Consider the following 18,965-nt stretch of genomic DNA (forward strand, 5'->3'; position numbering starts at 1 on the left):
CTTACATTTGCGCGAACGTGTAGGTTATATAACTTATGTAACGCTAGCTAGTTAACTAGTTGGTTCAGGTGAAGTGTCGATCTTGCTGGTCCTGTGTCAGCAGAGGGAAATGACCCAGGGCGCTTGTCAGGCCTGTCAGTGTGGCAGCTAGGCGGGGAAAGAGAGAGAGCTCCGACTGAACGATTAGCGACGCAGCGAGTTTGCCTTGTCTGCACAGCAGTTCAGGTGGAAAAGTGAGAAGTTTCGAGCCGATTGAAAAGTGTCGAAAGCGACCAGTTGGGATGTTTATTTCGACGCAAAATGAACGTCAAGACTTGAAGAACAGCGTGTCTCAACTTTTCCATGTAGCGGACATGGGGTATTCAAGTGGAAACTGTATGTTTTTTTGAAGAAAAATCGCTTTAGTTGTCGAATCTGGTTAGCAGACGTTAGCCTGCTAGGGTAACGTAGTTTTACCACAGTGCCGTTAGCCGCCGTAGCTAGCTAGAGCGCTGGATTGTTGGGTGAGCCTGATTTTATGCAAAGTGAGTTCATTAGAAGCTAAAGATGGCTCAAGATGTAGAGAGCTAGCTACCAAATGCCAGTTAAACACCACCAGAATGTCTAGCATAATCAGCCACCTGAGTTAAACAGCTATCTGTCAGGCTTTACTCCTGCGCTAGGTTTAACTAGGCTAGGACAGTGTAACGGTATTTGTCACTTAGTTGGTGTTAACCTAACTGTTGCTCAAGATTCATCACAGGTTTGTAGCTGTACAGCAAGTTGTATTCTAAAAATAGGTTCTGTCGTCAAGTCGTGACAAGGTGCTCTCAGATTAACTTGGAGCTTTAACTCGCTAGCTTGCTGGCTAACAACGGCCGGATAGCTAACTAACACAGCTCAACCATCTGGACGGCGTTTTAGGTCATGCCGTGAGCCTGTGTTGAATTCTCTGAGGTTGTAACTAACTTTTCTAAGTAACTTTGTTGACGATATTTCCTGATAAATAGCCACGTTGTGTCACTGCTGTGTAAAACCTGTCTAGATAGCTAACTAACTACATTAAAAGTTGGCGTTAAACTTCGAGTCAGATTAAGTTAGGGAAAATGAGTTATGGTGGTATGGTCATAGATTATTGGTATTAATTCATATTGGGTTCCCGGTAGTCGCCTGCTTGGCCTGGAAACTTTTTTTGTGTGTGTCACGAAGCCTACACCAAGTAACCAAGGCAAAGTTCAGGAATGTGTTTTTGGAAAGCGGTCGTCAGTAGCCAGAACGCCCCATAATGTGCAAGCTAGAAAACTAGGGTATTTATTTATCACATTTTATTGACCAAAACCGGCGTTTCTGTTGGGCTAGAGATTCAGAATTGTTCACCTAATACTTATTAGAGAAGTAAACTGCGTAACCGTAAAATCCAACCGTGCTTTCTTAGTCGGTTAGGTGAACAGTAGCATTAGGTAGATGATTTGTGAGGAAATAAGTAGACTCCGCGTTACTGTGTAAGTAAACTTTGTAAAATGCAAACAAAGCGAACGACAAGCCTTGCTTATTCGTAGCCTCTTGCCTGTTATTTTTTCTGTTCAGGAAAATGACCCGAGGAAAGCAAGATATTTGACGCAATAGTTGGAAAACCGAAAATCCACCCACATATCAACGCTGCCCCCGACGTGACTCGCACCATTAGTTGGAGAATGGAAGCCTTCTCCAGGCCCAGCGGCGAGATTCAGCGCAGGAACCCGCAGCATGACTTCGAGCTCATTCAGAGAGTCGGGAGTGGGACGTACGGCGACGTGTATAAGGTACCTGGGTGTTTGGAAAAAATCATAGTCAGCTAGGAAGTTTGGAAAATTTAAAGGTGCCTGCATGGCGTTAAACCCACACTCCTCTTAGACCTTTTAAAACGTTTTCAAAGGACGTTCATCGGAAAATCTAATTTACTGAAACCATTCCCTTACCTCTAACATTCCAAATATGTACAAAATTTGCATTTTTAGTTTGTGTTTCTCAAGCTGTGAGGTTAATATACTAGATGGAAATTTTATAAATGTTTATTACTTTGTAATTGCATAAGCCTCGGAGCTCCAGTGCAAAACTAAAGCAGATTTCAGACGTCAAAACTAGTGTAGTGCTCCCAGTACTTAAAAAAGACAGCAGAGTATGGGAAGTATTGTCCCATATGAGCTTACCTTTCCTAGTCGTAAGCTTTAATGTTTAAAACGCTAATGCCATTTTTAACCTTTACATGTTGTCCTTGTCTTTCTGATTGGGTCTAACATGAGAATGAGCGTAACATGCTAGTGATGGGAGAGTGTAGCCTTTAAGAACAAGCTCCATTTAAGATGATGGTGATGAGCCAGGGTCAATGGTCTCTCCTGGATTAGCATGCCAGGCAGTGAGTAGCCTACTTCTAAGCATGCTTGCGTTACTGTTGATAGGGTCCGTGGCTCTTGGTTTGGTGGAGGATGAAAATAAAGCAGTGAATGTGTTTAGAAAGTTTGTTAGCTTTTTAAAATGCTGATTTTTTTTAATGTAAATTGTGATTTTTAAAAATACGATGAAGCCATTTATGCTGCTAAAGGATTCATTTTTTCACATAAGGTTGTGTATCACACTTTAAAACATACAGGCTTCAGACCCTCATTGCTTTTCAAAATTAGCCAGAGGTGTTCCTCGTTCCTACCTCTTCCACGTCAGAAACCTTAAGCAAGAAGACTACACATACTAGTTTTTCCTGTATATGCAGTGTTTAATTTTTCCAATTGTACATTCTAGGCATGTAGAGTCCACCACGTCATCTGTTTCTCAATTATTCTACCAGTAGATGGTACGTGATGTAAGATGCAGTAGACAGTACATGATAAAGGGAGCCAATAATAGTAAGAATAAATGATATTTTACATGGAAAACAGGAGTTTTTGAAAGTCCCAGACATTGAGGTTTAAGAAGGAGTAAATGCTGTGTACAGGGACAGACCAGACTTTATGGTAACCACTGCATTAATAGGCCACAGTGCTTAGGTATATATAAATAGGACCTCAAGCAATTTGAATATGACGTTGATAAAAGCAGGTAATGACTGGTGTCCAAAGATTTCGGCTGCAACGTTGGTTGGTATCCTAGCCAAATATCCAAAATAATCGGGCACAAGGAACAAATGTGCCTCCATGTTCAGTGTATCAGCATCGGTGTTGAACCTACACATTATTTAGTTTGTAAAATGTTCAGCTGTTGGGATTCAATTGTTCAGGGCTCTGAACAAGTTAATCACAAAGTTAAGTACTTCTTCATTCTTGTGTTTTTCATTTCAAGTTAAAGTTGTTTTGGATGACCACCTCTTTGTGTAATATGCCACTGAAATCTGCTCTTTAAAAAGAATATTCTATTCAAGCCTGTAACATACACTGTATTGCCAAAAAGTATTCGCTCGTTGCCTTCACATGCATTAACTTGAGTGACATCCCATTCTTAATCCATAGGGTTTAATATGTCGGCCCACCATTTGCAGCTATATCAGCTTCAGCTCTTCTCACAAGGCTTTTTCACAAGTTTTAGGAGTGTGTTTGTGGGAATTTTTGACCTTTCTTCCAGAAGCATATTTGTGAGATCTGACACTGATATTGGACATGAAGGCCTGGCTCGCAGTCTCTGCTCTAATTCATCCCAAAGGTGTTCTGTCAGGTTGAGGTCAGGACTCTGTGCAGGCCAGTCAAGTTCTTCCACACCAAACTCATTCATCCATGTCTTTATGGACCTTGATTTGTGCACTGGGACACGGTCATGTTGGAAAAGGAAGGGGCAGTCCCCAAACTGTTCCCACAAAGTTGGGAGCATGAAATTGTCCAAAATGTCTTGGTCTCTTGCTTCCTTTCACTGGAACTAAGGGGCTCAGCCCAAATCCTGAAGAACATCCCCACACCATAACCCCCCCCCTCCACCAAACTTTGCACTTGGTGCAATGCAGTCAGGCAAGAACCGTTCTCCTGGCAACTGAGACTCTAGAGTCCAGTAGCAGCGCTTTACACTATTGCATTTGACGCTTTGCATTGCGCTTGGTGATGTAAGGCTTTGATGCAGCTGCTCGGCCATGAAAACCCAAACCACGAAGCTCTCTATGCTGTTCTTGAAGGCCAAATGAGGTTTGAAGGTCTGTAGCAATTGAGTTGGCAACCTCTGTGCACTATGCGCCTCAGCATCTGCTGACCCTGCTCTGTCTTTTTATGTGGTCGACCACTTCGTGGCTGAGTTGCTGTTGTTGCCAATCACTTCCATTTTGTTACAATACCACTGACCGTTGACTGTGGAGTATTTAGTAGTGAGGAAATTTCACAACTGGACTTGTTGCACGATTGGCACCCTAACACGGTACCACACTGGAATTCACTGAGCTGAGAGCAACTCATACTTTCACAAATGTTTGTAGAAGCAGTCTGGATGCCTATATGCTTGGTTTTATACACCTGTGGCCATGGAAGTGATTGGAACACCTGAATGCAATGGTTTGGATGGGTGAGTGAATACTTTTGGCAATATAGTGTAGGATAAAGTAAAGCAGCAGTGAAACATCCTCTGTTCCGAGAAGTTCAGGATGACTTCTGAAGTGTGTTGTTGTAGTTCTTCTGACACAACTCAATTTGCTGGTGAAGCTAATATTGTGAAACATTGGTTATGTGTGGCTAGAAGGGAGTCATGACGTTGCAACGTAACAATGAGCATGTCATAAAAAGCTTTCTGATGTTGAGATCTGAAGAGTTTCAGTGTACACAAGGCTTAATTTATGGGTTATGGTGACATTAGTGACTGTTAGTTTTTAAGGTTCAAAGTCCTGATGTGCTCCTGACTGTTGATCTAACACAGAGATTTAGATTTAGCAGACTCTCCTAATATTCCTGGAAACCTGGTGAAAGTAGCAGTTTCCATTCATCTGGCAGGGAACTTCCTCAGGCCAAGAGGGACTCTGTGTGCATGTGTGTGTTTCTGCGCTCTCACAGTATATGCTTGGCTACTGTTATTGTTTGGTGGACATCCTTCCTCTCTGTGAGCTTAGCCGCTTCTCCATTAAGAACTGTAGCATGGTGTGAAGCCTCTGTTAAATGCGCTGGTAGCTGTCTACTGAGATCAGCTACTGTGTGAGTTTTTTAGAGCTGACTGATAGTGTGACCTCTGAAGCATAGTCAGTCTGGTAAGATAACAGCCTGATATACAGAGATAACAAGTCTCTGCTACCTAGTACATGCACATCAGCTGCTATGTATCAAGTTGTTGTAGTCCAGGGTTTATGATGTCTGAAGCTGTGCTAAGCCCTTCTTTCAGGCCTATAAGTTGAGAATTTGTTTTTGCAAGATACTGCTGCATGGGAACAATGAGTTGCCACCTCCTGGCGTAGTCCATCTTGGTTACACTACTGTTTCACTTTCCGCAAACCAGTAGTAATTGGGGAGTTGATGCTAAACTGGTGCTTCAGCCTCAACAATGTCCCCTTAAATCTGCCACACTGTCGCCTCACACTAGCCATTTTGGTTTTAGTGGCCTGCACTGGGTACATCAGTGTTGTTTTTACTCCTTCTGACCTGATGTTCTAATGTAGGTGGGGCAAAGAGCATTAACACGCAGATGTTCTTTGGTTGGAAGATGTGGTTCAAATTCATTAGGCTTCTGACATTGTGTTGGCTTTATGCTGATTTGTTTTATGCTAGATTAGCATGAAACCGATAACTAAAATTGATTGTTTTTTCCTTCCATTTTTTAATGCACGAGTGTTCTGTACTCCTATTTTCCAAATCTTCAGGTTTTGCCTTATTAACACTGCATAAGTAAGTGTCATGTTGGAATATTGCGGCACAAGGAAAACACTGAAAAAGCAGTATATTTCTTTCTTGCTTGATTATATTTTAATGTCTTGTTGTTCGGGCTAAGCAATATGGATATAAATGTTATCACAAACATTTTCATATCAGTTTATCGATAATTATCACAACAAATGTCAAATCATTATTTCTTAAGTTTAAAGGCAGATTTTTGTGTTGTTAAAGAAACTAGACAGTTAATTGTGGTTTTAAACTGTTCTTTATGGTCAGCACATGACAAACGACAAACAAAGGAACATGTTGCAAATCTGTCAAGGCATAGTGGGAGAAATTTTCCTTGGTTGGCTGTTTTTTACCAGCTGGTTAAAGCAACACTCTTTTGCAACGCAGGACCATGATTTTTGTAATATTCATAGCTTTAAAAGAAAACAGATTACAGGTGCCAAACTCAACAACATTGGCTTAGTACAAACAGTAATTATTAGCTGGCTTGGTACATCAGTGAAGGATCTCACTTCCATCTTGCATCGCTTCTCCCACATCCATGTCGCAACATATCACAGTGTTCAGACAGAAGCTAGAAGACATTTGGATTTCCCTGTTCTGTCATTGTAGTTGGAGGGTCGGAGACCTGCCCTTTTTCAGCTCACCTGTGTGAAAGATGGGCCTTGGTGGCGTTAATAGCACTCTGGTCACTTGCACAGCATGGCCAAATGGAAGTTACTGTACTGAATTACCCAAACACTGCTTCAAGTTGGCCAGCTGCTAAAAACAGCTAGCCTGGCAAGCTAGCTTTCTCTCACTTTCCCTCGTCACATGTACACCATCCTCAGTTTACTTTAGTTTAAATCAATGCTGTAACTAGCATGAGCCCACTTCTTTCTGTCACTTTTGTTGCTTGCAAATAAACTGTTTGGGTGCTGTAACACACAGACCACTTCAGCTGTAGTTGTGTGTGTGCAGATGTGATTTAAAGCTGCTGAAGCCTGTTAAGATAGAAATTAGTTCACTCTGGGCCAGTACAGTTACATGTCACTCACAGTTGAACAGATTGCCTAAGGTATAACCCCACCTTTATGTCCAAGTATATATGATGACCCATTTAAGTCCCCATCCTGGAAGTGTGCCCTCTCATGGCGTCAATAGTGTTGCTTTTCTAACAGTAGAAGTTGACACCAGGGCTGTTGCTAGAACATGGAAGTGTAAATAGTCTGTTATATCGAACATTTCTTATATTACTATTGAGAAGTTATATCACAGTAATTGTTGTTAGCGTTTTATCACCAAGCGCCACTTGTTATGTTAGCATTTATTACAAATTAGCGATTCCCAATCATTGAAATGCACTATTTTAATGAAGTCCACACCGTTTTGTTTTGTATAAGTGACAAGTAAAACTCTCTTTTGTTGTTTGGATGAATTTAGACAGCTGACATGAAGGAATGTTTGACATTCCTTGGAGTATCCAGACACAAGGAAATGCGTACATAAGATCTCTGCGTCTGTCAACATGCATACACTGTCACATTTTATGTCTTGTGGTCTTACCCAATTAGCAAATTATTACAAAGTGACACACCTTAGGACAGGTGAACACACCTGAGCATTCACATTCCTGATCACATAGTAATAAACAATGAACTGTAGACAGTAGCAGTTGCTTGTGATGCATCCTGGAAATTTAATAGAATATGTGAAGAGGAAGTGTGTGCTTTTTAGTCAGATAAGAAGCATAATGTAATGATGTAAACCTGAACCGTCTTGGTATCTGTCGCATTTCCCAGCCTCTGCAAACGTTTTGCAAATTTGTTGTTGTTCCTGTTTGTGCGTGTATGTAGTTGATTTCTCACTTATCTGTATTTGTCTGATACCAGCAATGGCTTAAGGATATAAAATGCACACTTGGGGCATGACTTATTTTTGACTACAATTGCTTTATAGTTTATACATGGACATTTAGCTGGAATCCATCCTTGGACTTTGTGAATCATTGCCAGAAATCTGTCCCGTATCCAGCAATTGACACCCTGAACTGCAGTAGTACTCAGTATCTCAAAATTTCTCCCCTCTGCATTGTCTTCTAGTCTCTTTTACCCCCTTTTTCCTTTCTTTGTGGGGATGCTCAAAATTGATGTTTCCGTGTGTGTGAGCAAGAGAAAGATGAAGCAAGACCAATCTCTAGCCCTGTGCACCACTAGTCTGGATTTGAGACTCGTACTGACCTACTTCCACATGGAAACATGGCAAGCCAGGGCTGCGTTTTTTTTTGGGGTCTGTGTCTTGCGCGCGAACACACACGCGCGCGCGCGCGCTTCCACCAACTTCTAGGTTACAGCTTTCAGGAGCCCCTGCGCATATTTTATGTTGTGCTCTGAAACAAAAGCTTTCTGCTTGTTAAAACTCTGTGTCTTTGTGTTTTTCAGGCTCGTAACATCTCCACAGGAGAGCTAGCAGCTGTAAAGATCATTAAATTGGAGCCAGGTGAGTTGCAGCTTCAGCCATGTTTTAGACTGCCCCCAGCTCAGCCCAAAAAATTTCAATAAAACCATTCCAGCCACTGGACTGCAGGGAATTCTGTCGATTTGCCCTTTAGTATTTTTCATAATGTTTTTGAAGTATAGCCATTGTTAGTTAGCAGTAATCTTAAGAATGTGTAAGCTTCTTTCTTTGTGGCATGCAGTGTAAAGAATGCCTGTACAGCCCAATGCCTGGGGGAAAAGTAGAACCTTCCAGTAAAGTCCATCTGTTGAGTTGTTAAATATCTTTGTACACAAAGGTCTTCTAGATTCAGTTTAGAGAGTGTGGTTTATAAATAAAGTGTGGTGTTCGTATCACGTGTAAAATCTGAAACACAGCTTATATCTCCAGCTAATGTGTCAGTGTTTAACCACAGAAGAAACGATACTGAAGGCAACTGCCGAAGTGTTGTAAGTGTGCTAATGTTGTCATACACTTGGTCCTCGGATTTAATGCCACCAGCAGGGCTTAGAAATAAAAAACAAACTACTTCACACCAAGCAGTACTAATATTTTAAGATTTCAATTTCTGTCTTGGCTCCAAAATAACATTTTTAATCCTGTAAAATAAGCGAAAGCAGTTAATTTCATTTCAATAGACTATAGAGAGACCTAATATATTGGAAAAGTAGGTTTGGAAAGCTGGCATAGCATCAATCCAGAGACCTTGGGGAGTTTGTGAAGATATAATGCAGGCATCCACTCATCACAGACACAGCTTACCCCAGTGAAGACTACAGAAATGAAGTGAGTAATAAAAATGTGACTCCTGTGTAAATGGCAAAGTTGAGAAAAAAACCATCACCAGCAAATCTTAGCTTAAAAAGCATCACAGTGGGACCATTTAGATCATAGATTTAGTGACTTAATATGCGAATGCAGACATTTACTTTAACTTTCAAATGTAACCTATGTAAGCAATTTCAGTAAATAAAATAGGGTGTCATAACCAACAGGTCACTGACAATGACCCAGTATTTCTTTAAGAAATGCAAGTCTTTGAATTTGTGTTTTGCTTTTGGCAAAAGGTAGAAAACAACTCATTCTTGTCATTGTTATTGGTGCTCACTTTTACAGGTTGCAAATGCACTCTTTTGCTTCCTCCCAAAAGCTTCCCCCAAAGCTTCAAATTCAACATATAGTCATGCAAAACACTCCAGTGCTAAGCAGAAAAATGGAGAGCAAAGATTGTCATGATCATGACTTTCCAGAAAACAATAGTATCACTAATGGAAAATCTAATTTCTTCATCTTAAAAATGTAGCTTGGAAAAATTTTTCTTCACGTCTGATCTGGTAGGCATGTGATGGCCAGCATACCATGTTCCTGTGCCTGCATGCAACGAGTAAATAACATTTGTTAACAGAAGTCAGGTGTTTCTGTTCTGGAACAGTTGAGAATGGTTACATTTTCAGTTTCACTTTTATTCTCAGGAATTTACAGTTTGTGACTTTTGTTTATTAAACTAGTTCAGACCCTTTCTGAAAAATATTGTATTTGTATATATCTAGTGTTATTCTAAGAAATTAGATATTCATGGTCCACTTGCAAGTTTTGAAATGTGATTTTGCAAACTCTGCAGATGGTTTTCCTGAAAAAAATAAATAAATTCCTGGGGCATTGGAGTGCCTGTGTGTTTGTATCTGTGCCAGCATGGTTTTATTATTTAAAATGTGTTATCTCTGTTGCTTTAACCTGATGCTCCAGTCTGGTCCTAAGATTACAGGAAGGGGAGAGTGTCCAGAATTGCTGTGATAAGGTACATTTAGGGTGAATGTGCATCTGTGTGCTATGCGCCTGCATTACTTGAACAACTCATCAGTACTTCAGACCTTTCTGACCTTTAATGAATTAGGAAATAAGGACACACTTGCTGCATGTCTGCAACAAAACGTTTTATAGATTCTTATCGTCAGAGTGTGTGTATGAAATAACGTCACGTTGTACTGCAGGTGAAGATTGCCTTCTTCCTTTTTTGTGTACGTGTGTGGGGGAAAACTGGTTTGTCAAGTGTTGGTGGTGTGTGCCCTGCTGGCTAGTACTCCTGGAAAAACACACACATTTAGGGTGCGTTCAGACTTGGCAGATTTGGTTTTGTTTCAGATGAACCCTGGTGCAGTAGCTCTGTTTGTGCAGATCATTAGAACAGTGAGAACACTGCTTATCTGGTGCACACCAGTATTCAGACAGCAGACAGAGACTTCCTGAGCAGGTTGGTCTCGGTTCACTTCTAGACAAACTCTGCACGATTCGATTGGCACAGATCAAAGACGAACCGTTGTCACCTTGACTTCTTTGGTGCTTTGGAAAAGATGAGTTTCTGATGCTGATTTGACACATGCATGTGTTTTTATCATCTCTTTAATAGCCCTGAAATGGTAATTATAGTACAGGTAGAATGGGTTTTAAAACCAGGCGATGATAAAATACTCAATATAGACATTTGACTGCCCACATAAATTGTATTATGTATCAAGGCTCCAAGGTTTCTCTGTTTTTTAAAATCAGTACCCTGCTTAAGACTGTTACAGGGATTTCCCCCAGCTTTGTGTTGTGTGAAACCACTGGAACATAGGCAGTCTTGTTGCTCTGATACCACAAGATTGTTAGAAATAAAACCAACATAATAAAACTAACAATCCCATATAGAACAAAAAGGATCATTCAGAAAGGACGGTGGACATTAGTATGTTAAGTTCGTTATTGTACATCTCAATCTTCCCAGTCTCTTGTCACCTTTTACTGGTATGACTTTTGTTTACATCTATTAGTTTCATGTTACATATGTTGGTGTGAACAGTAGGCAAACCAGATAAAATGCAACAATATATCATTTTGTGCTTTGGTCAGAACCATGGGAAACAAACCACCAGTATAAAGTATGTCAAATGTGATGCCATTTTGTGGAGCGCTATGTAACGGCTTAGTTTTGTACATCATGAATCATGAATCATTTGCTTACAGCTGCAGAACATACCAGCGCCAATCTAGCTTAATGTAATTTGAGATGGATGGGCCGTGCAGTAAGCTGTTAGCTGAAATAAATAAAAGACGTCCAGAATAAATAAATGGCTTGATTTAGAAAGAAAGAGGTAAGGAGATGTTTGCAATTTGCACGGTAATGCATATTTATTCATTTTTGCATTCCCAATTCTTAATGAGGTTTAGAGGTGCTCCTATGCCACTTTTCTTGGACATAACAGTAATGCATAATATTCAACGTAGATATTTTTTGTTTGTGTTTTTATTTATGCTTTTTGGAGTTTAAGAAACTGGTCTGTAGAAAAGTGTCTATAGTTTGTTCCCCCAAAATGAAGACCACATAAACACTACAGACAAACTCCTTGCTTTCTATTGTGTTCCAAAAAATTGTTTTATGTAATTGCTTTAGTAATGATGGTTTCAGTTTGACAAAGGGCAATTTCTGAACGAACCTTGTGACTTGTCACATAATTGCGATCTGGAATTTGTGCAGAAGAACACTTTGTAATGTAGGTGGTTTGGATTTGAATGGATGAAAAAGATGCATCTTCTACGTTAATTGAATTTTCTACCTGTACGTCAGTATAATGTTGATTTTTGCATTTGAGGCCTTAACATCGAGCTAGACTTTCTTTCTGAGCCTGTGTGTGACGTTAATACATAAACACCTGACCTGACACCTGACTTTTAAATTATTCTTCTAGGCTTTACAGGGCAAGTTGCAGCAGCATGCACACATACCATATTTGACTCCGTAACGCCACTTTTAGTTTCAACAAAAAAGTCTTGAATGGTGTTGGTCTACTGTGTGTGTTTTTTTTTTTTTTTTTTTTTTTTTTTTCATTTTTAAACTGCTAGTTGATTTGCTAGGTAATGTTTCCCTGTTTATGGAATGTGTTGTTTAGTTGTATTAGTTGAGACAGATAGAACGTCACAATGTTTATATTATGGATACCCATAATACCATAGACCATGACCCCCCCCAAAAGATAACTGACCCATGTCTGTTGTTCTGCAGTGCAAGGAGGCCCAAGATAAGATACAGATGGCTGTGACACATGCGCACCTCAGTTCTATGTTCTCAGTTTTTCTGGTACTCGCCGTGTTTACTGTGAATAAAGCGGATGTGGTCAGGGCTGTGAGACCGTAGATCAGAATGAGCACTCCAAGAGATTGCTATTTTGTTTCTGACTATTCAGGCACTTTCAGTATAGCACACCCAAGATGAACTAGGCTGCATTTCTGTGGCGAGACATCAAACATAGCTGAGGCCGTAGTGTCTCCATAACTGCCTTGAGAATGTATTTATCTGGGTTGTCTTTTGCTGTACTGAGCACTGTGGAGCGCCTAATTAGTATTAGTGCAAGGTTACAGTTCTGGAGTTGAATCTTTAAGGTGTGATGGTGTTTACATGTGCCATGTATGTCATTTTCAGGTGTTAGCCACACTGCAGGGTATGTGAGCCTTAACCTGTATCGCAAAAGGTAAAGCTGATCAAGTGGATTTATAGCTAAAGGGGAGTCTTTGCACTATTCCCAGACCCATGCTGCTCTAAAGCAGATTTACTGTGGCACTGAGGCTGTATATAGTACTGTTAAGCTCACACACAGGGTGTATTCATGTGTAATTGTTTGTGTTTGCAGGCCAGCCTAACAGAGTTAACTGTATAAGTGCTTTCCTTCACCGCATTTGTTTCTAGAGGACTACAAAAACTGTATGTGCGTGAAGTGAAATAGGTTACAGTGTTAGTCCTGCTGTTCTTTTTTCATTCCTAAGCACTTCACTCATTTTACCAACCCTGTCTGCAAACATTCTCCATATTTAGAGTTTGTGTCAAACTCCATGTAGCTTTCAAACTCAGCTTGTTCCCTTCAGTTTCCCTTCATCAAGGTTACGGTTAAGGTATTTGAATTGTTGCCATATTTTTTGGTGGGAGAATTTTAAGGGAGTGTTTTTGCTGTGTCATACTAACTGTTGTCTCTATCTGTGTCTTTCTCTTTTTCTTTCCTCTGTGTGTTCTAGGAGATGATTTCTCAATCATCCAGCAGGAAATTTTCATGGTGAAAGAATGCACTCATCACAACATAGTGGCCTACTTCGGTAGCTACCTCAGGTATGGGCAAAATGCAGTGCTTGTTGTGTGAGTGCTGAAACATGTACTGTTATCCGCAGGAAGTGAAACATGACTCTCTTGTCAGATTCAAATAAACCTGTGGTCTGCTTCCTTAGTCATATTTTTACAGCACTGTTTCTTTCGGTTACATGTTTTATTTACATTTTTGTGTTGTAAAAAGCAGATATTAACAATGCTGCTTAACGTACAACCCCAATTCCAATGAAGTTGGGTCGTTGTGTAAAACATAAATGAACACAGAATACGATGATTTGCAAGTCCTTTTCAACCTATATTCAATTGAATACACTACAAAGACAAGATATTTAATATTCAAGCGGATAAACTTTGTTGTTTTTTGCAAATATTCACTCATTTTGAATTTGATTCCTACAACATGTTCCAAAGACTGGGAAAGTTGAGGGATGCTCAAAAAACACCTCTTTGGAACATAGCACAAGTAAACAGGTTCATTGGAAACTGGTGAGTGTCATGATTGGGTATAAAGGGCGCATCCCTGAGTAGTCCAACAGTTTAAGAACGTTTCTCAGTGCAGTTGCAAGGAATTTAGGGATTTCATCATCTACAGTCCATAATATCAAAAGATTCAGAGAATCTGGAGAAATCTCTGCAAGTAAGCGGCAAGGCAGAAAACCATCAATCCTTCAGGCTGCATTAAAAACCGACATCATTCTGTAACGGATATTACCACATGAGCTCAGGAACACTTCAGAAAACCACTGTAAGTGAACACAGTTTGTTGCTCTGTCTACAAGTGCTAGTTAAAACTCTCTGGGTCCAAGCTCATCTGAGATGGACTGACGCAAAGTGGCAAAGTGTCCTGTGGTCTGACGAGTCCACATTTCAAATTGTTTTTGGAAATCATGGACGTCGTGTCCTCCGGGCCAAAGAGGAAAAGGACTGTCCAGGTTGTTATCAGCGCAAAGTTCGAAAGCCAGCATCTCTGATGGTATGGGGGTGTGTTAGTGCCCATGGCATGGATAACTTGCACATCTGTGAAGGCACCATTAATGCTGAAAGGTACATACAGGTTTTGGAGCAACATGTGCTGCCATCCAAGCAACGTCTTTTTCAGGGACGTCCCTGCTTATTTCAGCAAGACAATGCCAAGCCACATTCTGCACGTGTTACAACAGCGTGGCTTCGCAGTAAAAGAGTGTGGGTACTAGATTGGCCTGCCTGCAGTCCAGACCTGTCTCCCATTGAAAATGTGTGGCGCATTATGAAGCGCAAAATACGACAATGGAGACCCCGGACTGTTGAGCAACTGAAGTTGTACATCAAGCAAGAATGGGAAAGAATTCCACCTACAAAGCTTCAACAATTAGTGTCCTCAGTTCCCAAACGCTTATTGAGTGCTGTTAAAAGGAAAGGTGATGTAACACAGTGGTAAACATGCCCCTGTCCCAACTCCTTTGGAATGTGTTTCAGGCATCAAATTCAAAATGAGTGAATATGAAGTTTATCCATTTGAACATTAAATATCTTGTCTTTGTAGTGTATTCAATTGAATATAGGTTGAAAAGGATTTGCAAATCATCGTATTCTGTTTTCATTTATGTTTTACGGAACGTCCCAACTTTATTGGAATTGGGGTTGTAAATGAATTCATTTAAAATGTGGCAAGCAAAGGGAAATTCGGAGCAAAAACATCTAAATTCTGTTCTGTCTCATTTCAGTCGAGAGAAGTTGTGGATCTGTATGGAATACTGTGGAGGAGGCTCTCTGCAGGACATCTACCATGGTACTGTGGTTCTCAAACTACTACTACTTTTTTTACTGGTATTTTTTTTCTATTTGTATATATTTTACAAAGTAGTTTAATGTTGCACCTAAGTCTATATGGTCTGTCATTATGTCAAAAGATTCGTGCTTACCTGTTTTCCGGTACTAGCCCTGCATTGCATATTTTAGTCTTCCTTACACTAATACTCCTGTTTTACTCACAAGGAGCGGTTATTAATTAACACATGCATTCTGTCAGGTATTTTGGCTAAGGGGCTTCACAAAATATCCTTTGTTAGTTGTGGTTGCAGTACTGGCCTTCACTGTTCTGATGTAGATGAACTTTCTAACAGTAAAAAAATGCTTATGTGCTGTGATGTCTTATTTTAATAAATGTTTAGTAAAAGTAATCCAGGATAAGGAATGGATAACACTTCTGCCAGGTGTGTGATAAACTACATAGTTTTAGGTTCCCTAAGCACAAACACAATGCTAGTAGAGCCATCATGATAGCTTACACCTTACAACTTTAGGCACCTGTCTCATGAAAGGGTATACAGGGTTAATATAAATACAGGGTTATAAATACATATATGTTTCAGCTTCACAAATCCTAATAAATGGAGAACTGCTGTTGTGAAACTAGTTAAGCAGTAAACAACTTTCTTTCTAACCCACGTTTAGACACTTAAGGTGTGATCTTTGTGCACATTAAAGCACCATGTGAATGACAAACAGCTAGTCATGTGAAACATGAGCAGGAGTCGAGCTTATTTTCAAAAGAGGAAATCATGTCATGTCACATAAATATGTAGAAGGTAAAGCAGGTATAGCAGGAAGCTGTTAGTTCAAAGAGTTGGAGTGATGAGTGTGACTTGTTTTCTCTACTAAAAAGCGACATCTTTCATGTGAGCAATGCAATGGAAGCCAAAAAGGACCGGAGGGTCCACACAAGCCCAATCCAATATCTTGGATTTGGAATTTAATCTTGAAATTGAACAAATCAGTCTTCAGTAAAGGTGATGTTAATAAATAAGACTTCTAATACTGTACAAAATGTTAGTTTCTATGTGGTCATTGTAACATCAGTGTCTATTCATTTCATATTATGAAACCCTGTTCAAAAATAGTTTATCAGCTGTATCCCACAATATCCTAGAATCAGCTGTGAATTTTTACCCTTATTTAACTGTGTGTCTGTGTGGCTGTGTGTATGTGCAGTTACAGGTCCTCTGTCTGAACTTCAGATTGCGTATGTGTGCAGAGAGACATTACAGGTAAGATCTGAGACTCAAATAACTTGCTTCCCCTTTTACTGAAGCTAAAAGTATATGATATGATAATGGAGATTATTTGGTTATACTCTTTGGTGTTTATTATAGTTATTGCAGTCGACATGCTCAATAAAATCTTTTAAAAATAAACAAAAAATAGGTTGGCACTGAAACTCTAGCCATTGAAACATTTCTGCAAGGGGGTGGAGTGTGTTCCCTTTGGTCTACTATGGCAGTCAGCACTGATGTGTTCAAACAGTTTGAGAGGCAGCAGGTGAAGGTGGATAAATAAAAAGTAATCACAAACATTGTGCAAAAATATTAAAATTCATTGCTATGGATGACCAACTGTTCTCTGTTGTTGAGGATGCTGCTATAGGATCTTACTGTAGGCACATACTGTAACCCAGTGTACATACTGTAATAATTTTAGTGCAGTTCTGAGCAGATTTGATTATTAATGACCATTTATATTCTTTATAACCTTATAATAACATGGTTTAGCATGTTTATTCAACAACATGAATAACACTTTCCCCTGGTGTGTCTTGAACTTTGGCTTTGTATTTGGCCAAGACCTTTAGTTAATTTAGTAAAATGAATTAAAATTGAATAAATCCTTTGTAATAAGACAAATCAAACCACCTTTTCTTTACTGTGGTACTGAATTGAATGTACACATCATTCCATTCTCAGCCAGCTTTGGTGAACTATATGGCACTAGTTAACTTGGCATAATGAATGACTGATCTTTTAACAACATGAGCATGGTCACAGTCGTTTGCGTGAAGATATGTTTGTTTGAAAATGTCAGTCTTGCATCTAGTGCCTACAATGCTAGATTTGGCTCCGATGATCTCCATTCACTGTTTTATGCATTTTTTTAGGGTCTGGGTTATCTCCACTCTAAAGGAAAGATGCACAGAGATATCAAGGTAGAGTTTTCACTGCTGTGTGTGTGTGTGTGTGTGTGTTTATGCAGGCATGCACATACGGGTGTATTATCAGAACTGTGACATTTTCCTGCTTCCTCTTCTTCGTTAGCAAGCTGTCATTCAAATACAGATGTACATGACCCCAGTTAAAAATGCTTTTCATGGAAATAGCAGCTTTCTTATAGTCTAAATACCTGTGATGAGATTAAATAGCATTTCTTTAATGTGTGTGTGTGTGTTTTGTGTGTACTCAGAATGCTCAGAACTTTAATGAAGTAAAATTATTTGTTTAACTGTCCTTTTATTCATTTATCACTGAGTAGTACAGTACACATTGGTATGTACATAGAGACTGTTGACCACTTATTATGTGCCCCGCTGTTGCAGGTTATTGTTTAGATTACTATTTGTTTTTGATGCATCAGGGTCAGCAAATGGAATTTAACTCAACATATCCTGGGACTCTGTGAATGAATTGTCTATTTTCGCAGTTAAAATAAAAGCAAAACAAACACTGCGATGCAGTCTCTCCAGAGTCTTCCTATTCTTAACCGCTTTTCTTCCTTGTGCTGTATGTAGGGGGCGAATATTTTGCTCACTGACAACGGAGATGTCAAACTAGGTGAGAGATTGTATATGTGTTTGCCGAAGAAAAGAAGTAAATAACATTTTTCAAGCAAAGATTTGAGTTTGTTCAGTGTTTCTGTGCATTATCTATATGTTGTGTGACTGATAAGCGATCTAAACCAACACTGTTCTTATTTGTCAGCTGACTTTGGGGTAGCGGCAAAAATAACAGCCACCATCGCCAAGAGAAAATCATTCATTGGCACCCCCTACTGGTAAGTGTGCTAATGTGTGATGGTTGTGTGACTGCTTCTTTTAACTAGTCACCTGGTCATTCAAAAAATTAGTTAACAGCTTATCATAACTAATGTATATTGGGGGAAAATATTGTGTTCCAGGCATCCTTTAAAAATAAATTATCAGTGGCAGCAAATGTGAGGTGTGCCTTGCGGAAGAGATGTGTGTGGGTTTTTTTTTTTCCTTTCTTACGATAGGAAAAAAAAAGTGTGTGTGTCTGCATATTAAAACAGAGAACTGATTAAGCTTCATGCAATCATTGACTAAAATTATCACAGCTCTCAGTAGCTTCTCTATCTCTCTTCTCTAGTGATTCTGTGCACTGGTTTAATCAGTCAGATGGGAAATAGAAGCATGCCAGGAGCAAGCAATTGTCATTTCTGTACAGAGTCTTTCAACATAAGATAGTTATTGGCAGTTGGCAGTTCTCAAAACCTGTAAGGACTACCTTGCGAGACTGTATTTCATCATTGGTTTATGCTGCTTGTATCTTGTGTTGCTTTTCCATACTTAAAAGTATTTTGGGCTTTTGTTTTCTGGTGTCTGGGGTTCTAATTTTTTCTTTCTTCTGCAGGATGGCGCCTGAAGTGGCAGCAGTAGAGAAGAATGGAGGTTACAATCAGTTGTGTGACATCTGGGCTGTAGGAATTACAGCAATAGAGCTTGCTGAATTACAGCCACCCATGTTTGACTTGCACCCAATGAGGTACTCAAAAACACACACAATGTCCCTAGTTACACTTGATAT

General features: G+C 39.7%; 1 protein-coding gene across 7 annotated transcripts in view; it reads left to right on the forward strand.

Annotated features, from left to right (window-relative positions):
• The window catches only part of map4k5 (mitogen-activated protein kinase kinase kinase kinase 5), a 40,486-nt gene continuing 21,521 nt past the window's right edge, over positions 1-18,965 (forward strand). For 5 of the 7 annotated variants that reach the window (XM_017696624.1, XM_037538612.1, XM_037538613.1 and 2 more), the window contains exons 1-10: positions 26-375; positions 1,567-1,781; positions 8,210-8,267; positions 13,308-13,398; positions 15,099-15,163; positions 16,366-16,421; positions 17,306-17,353; positions 17,933-17,975; positions 18,123-18,195; positions 18,792-18,923. In XM_017696624.1, coding sequence (XP_017552113.1) covers positions 1,674-1,781; positions 8,210-8,267; positions 13,308-13,398; positions 15,099-15,163; positions 16,366-16,421; positions 17,306-17,353; positions 17,933-17,975; positions 18,123-18,195; positions 18,792-18,923 — 674 coding nt within the window. In that variant the 5' untranslated portion in view covers positions 26-375; positions 1,567-1,673. The other 2 variants (XM_037538611.1, XM_037538610.1) reach the window with 2 other exon arrangements.

Source organism: Pygocentrus nattereri, chromosome 5 (genome assembly GCF_015220715.1).
Source record: "Pygocentrus nattereri isolate fPygNat1 chromosome 5, fPygNat1.pri, whole genome shotgun sequence".
In the NCBI taxonomy this organism is placed as follows: domain Eukaryota; kingdom Metazoa; phylum Chordata; class Actinopteri; order Characiformes; family Serrasalmidae; genus Pygocentrus; species Pygocentrus nattereri.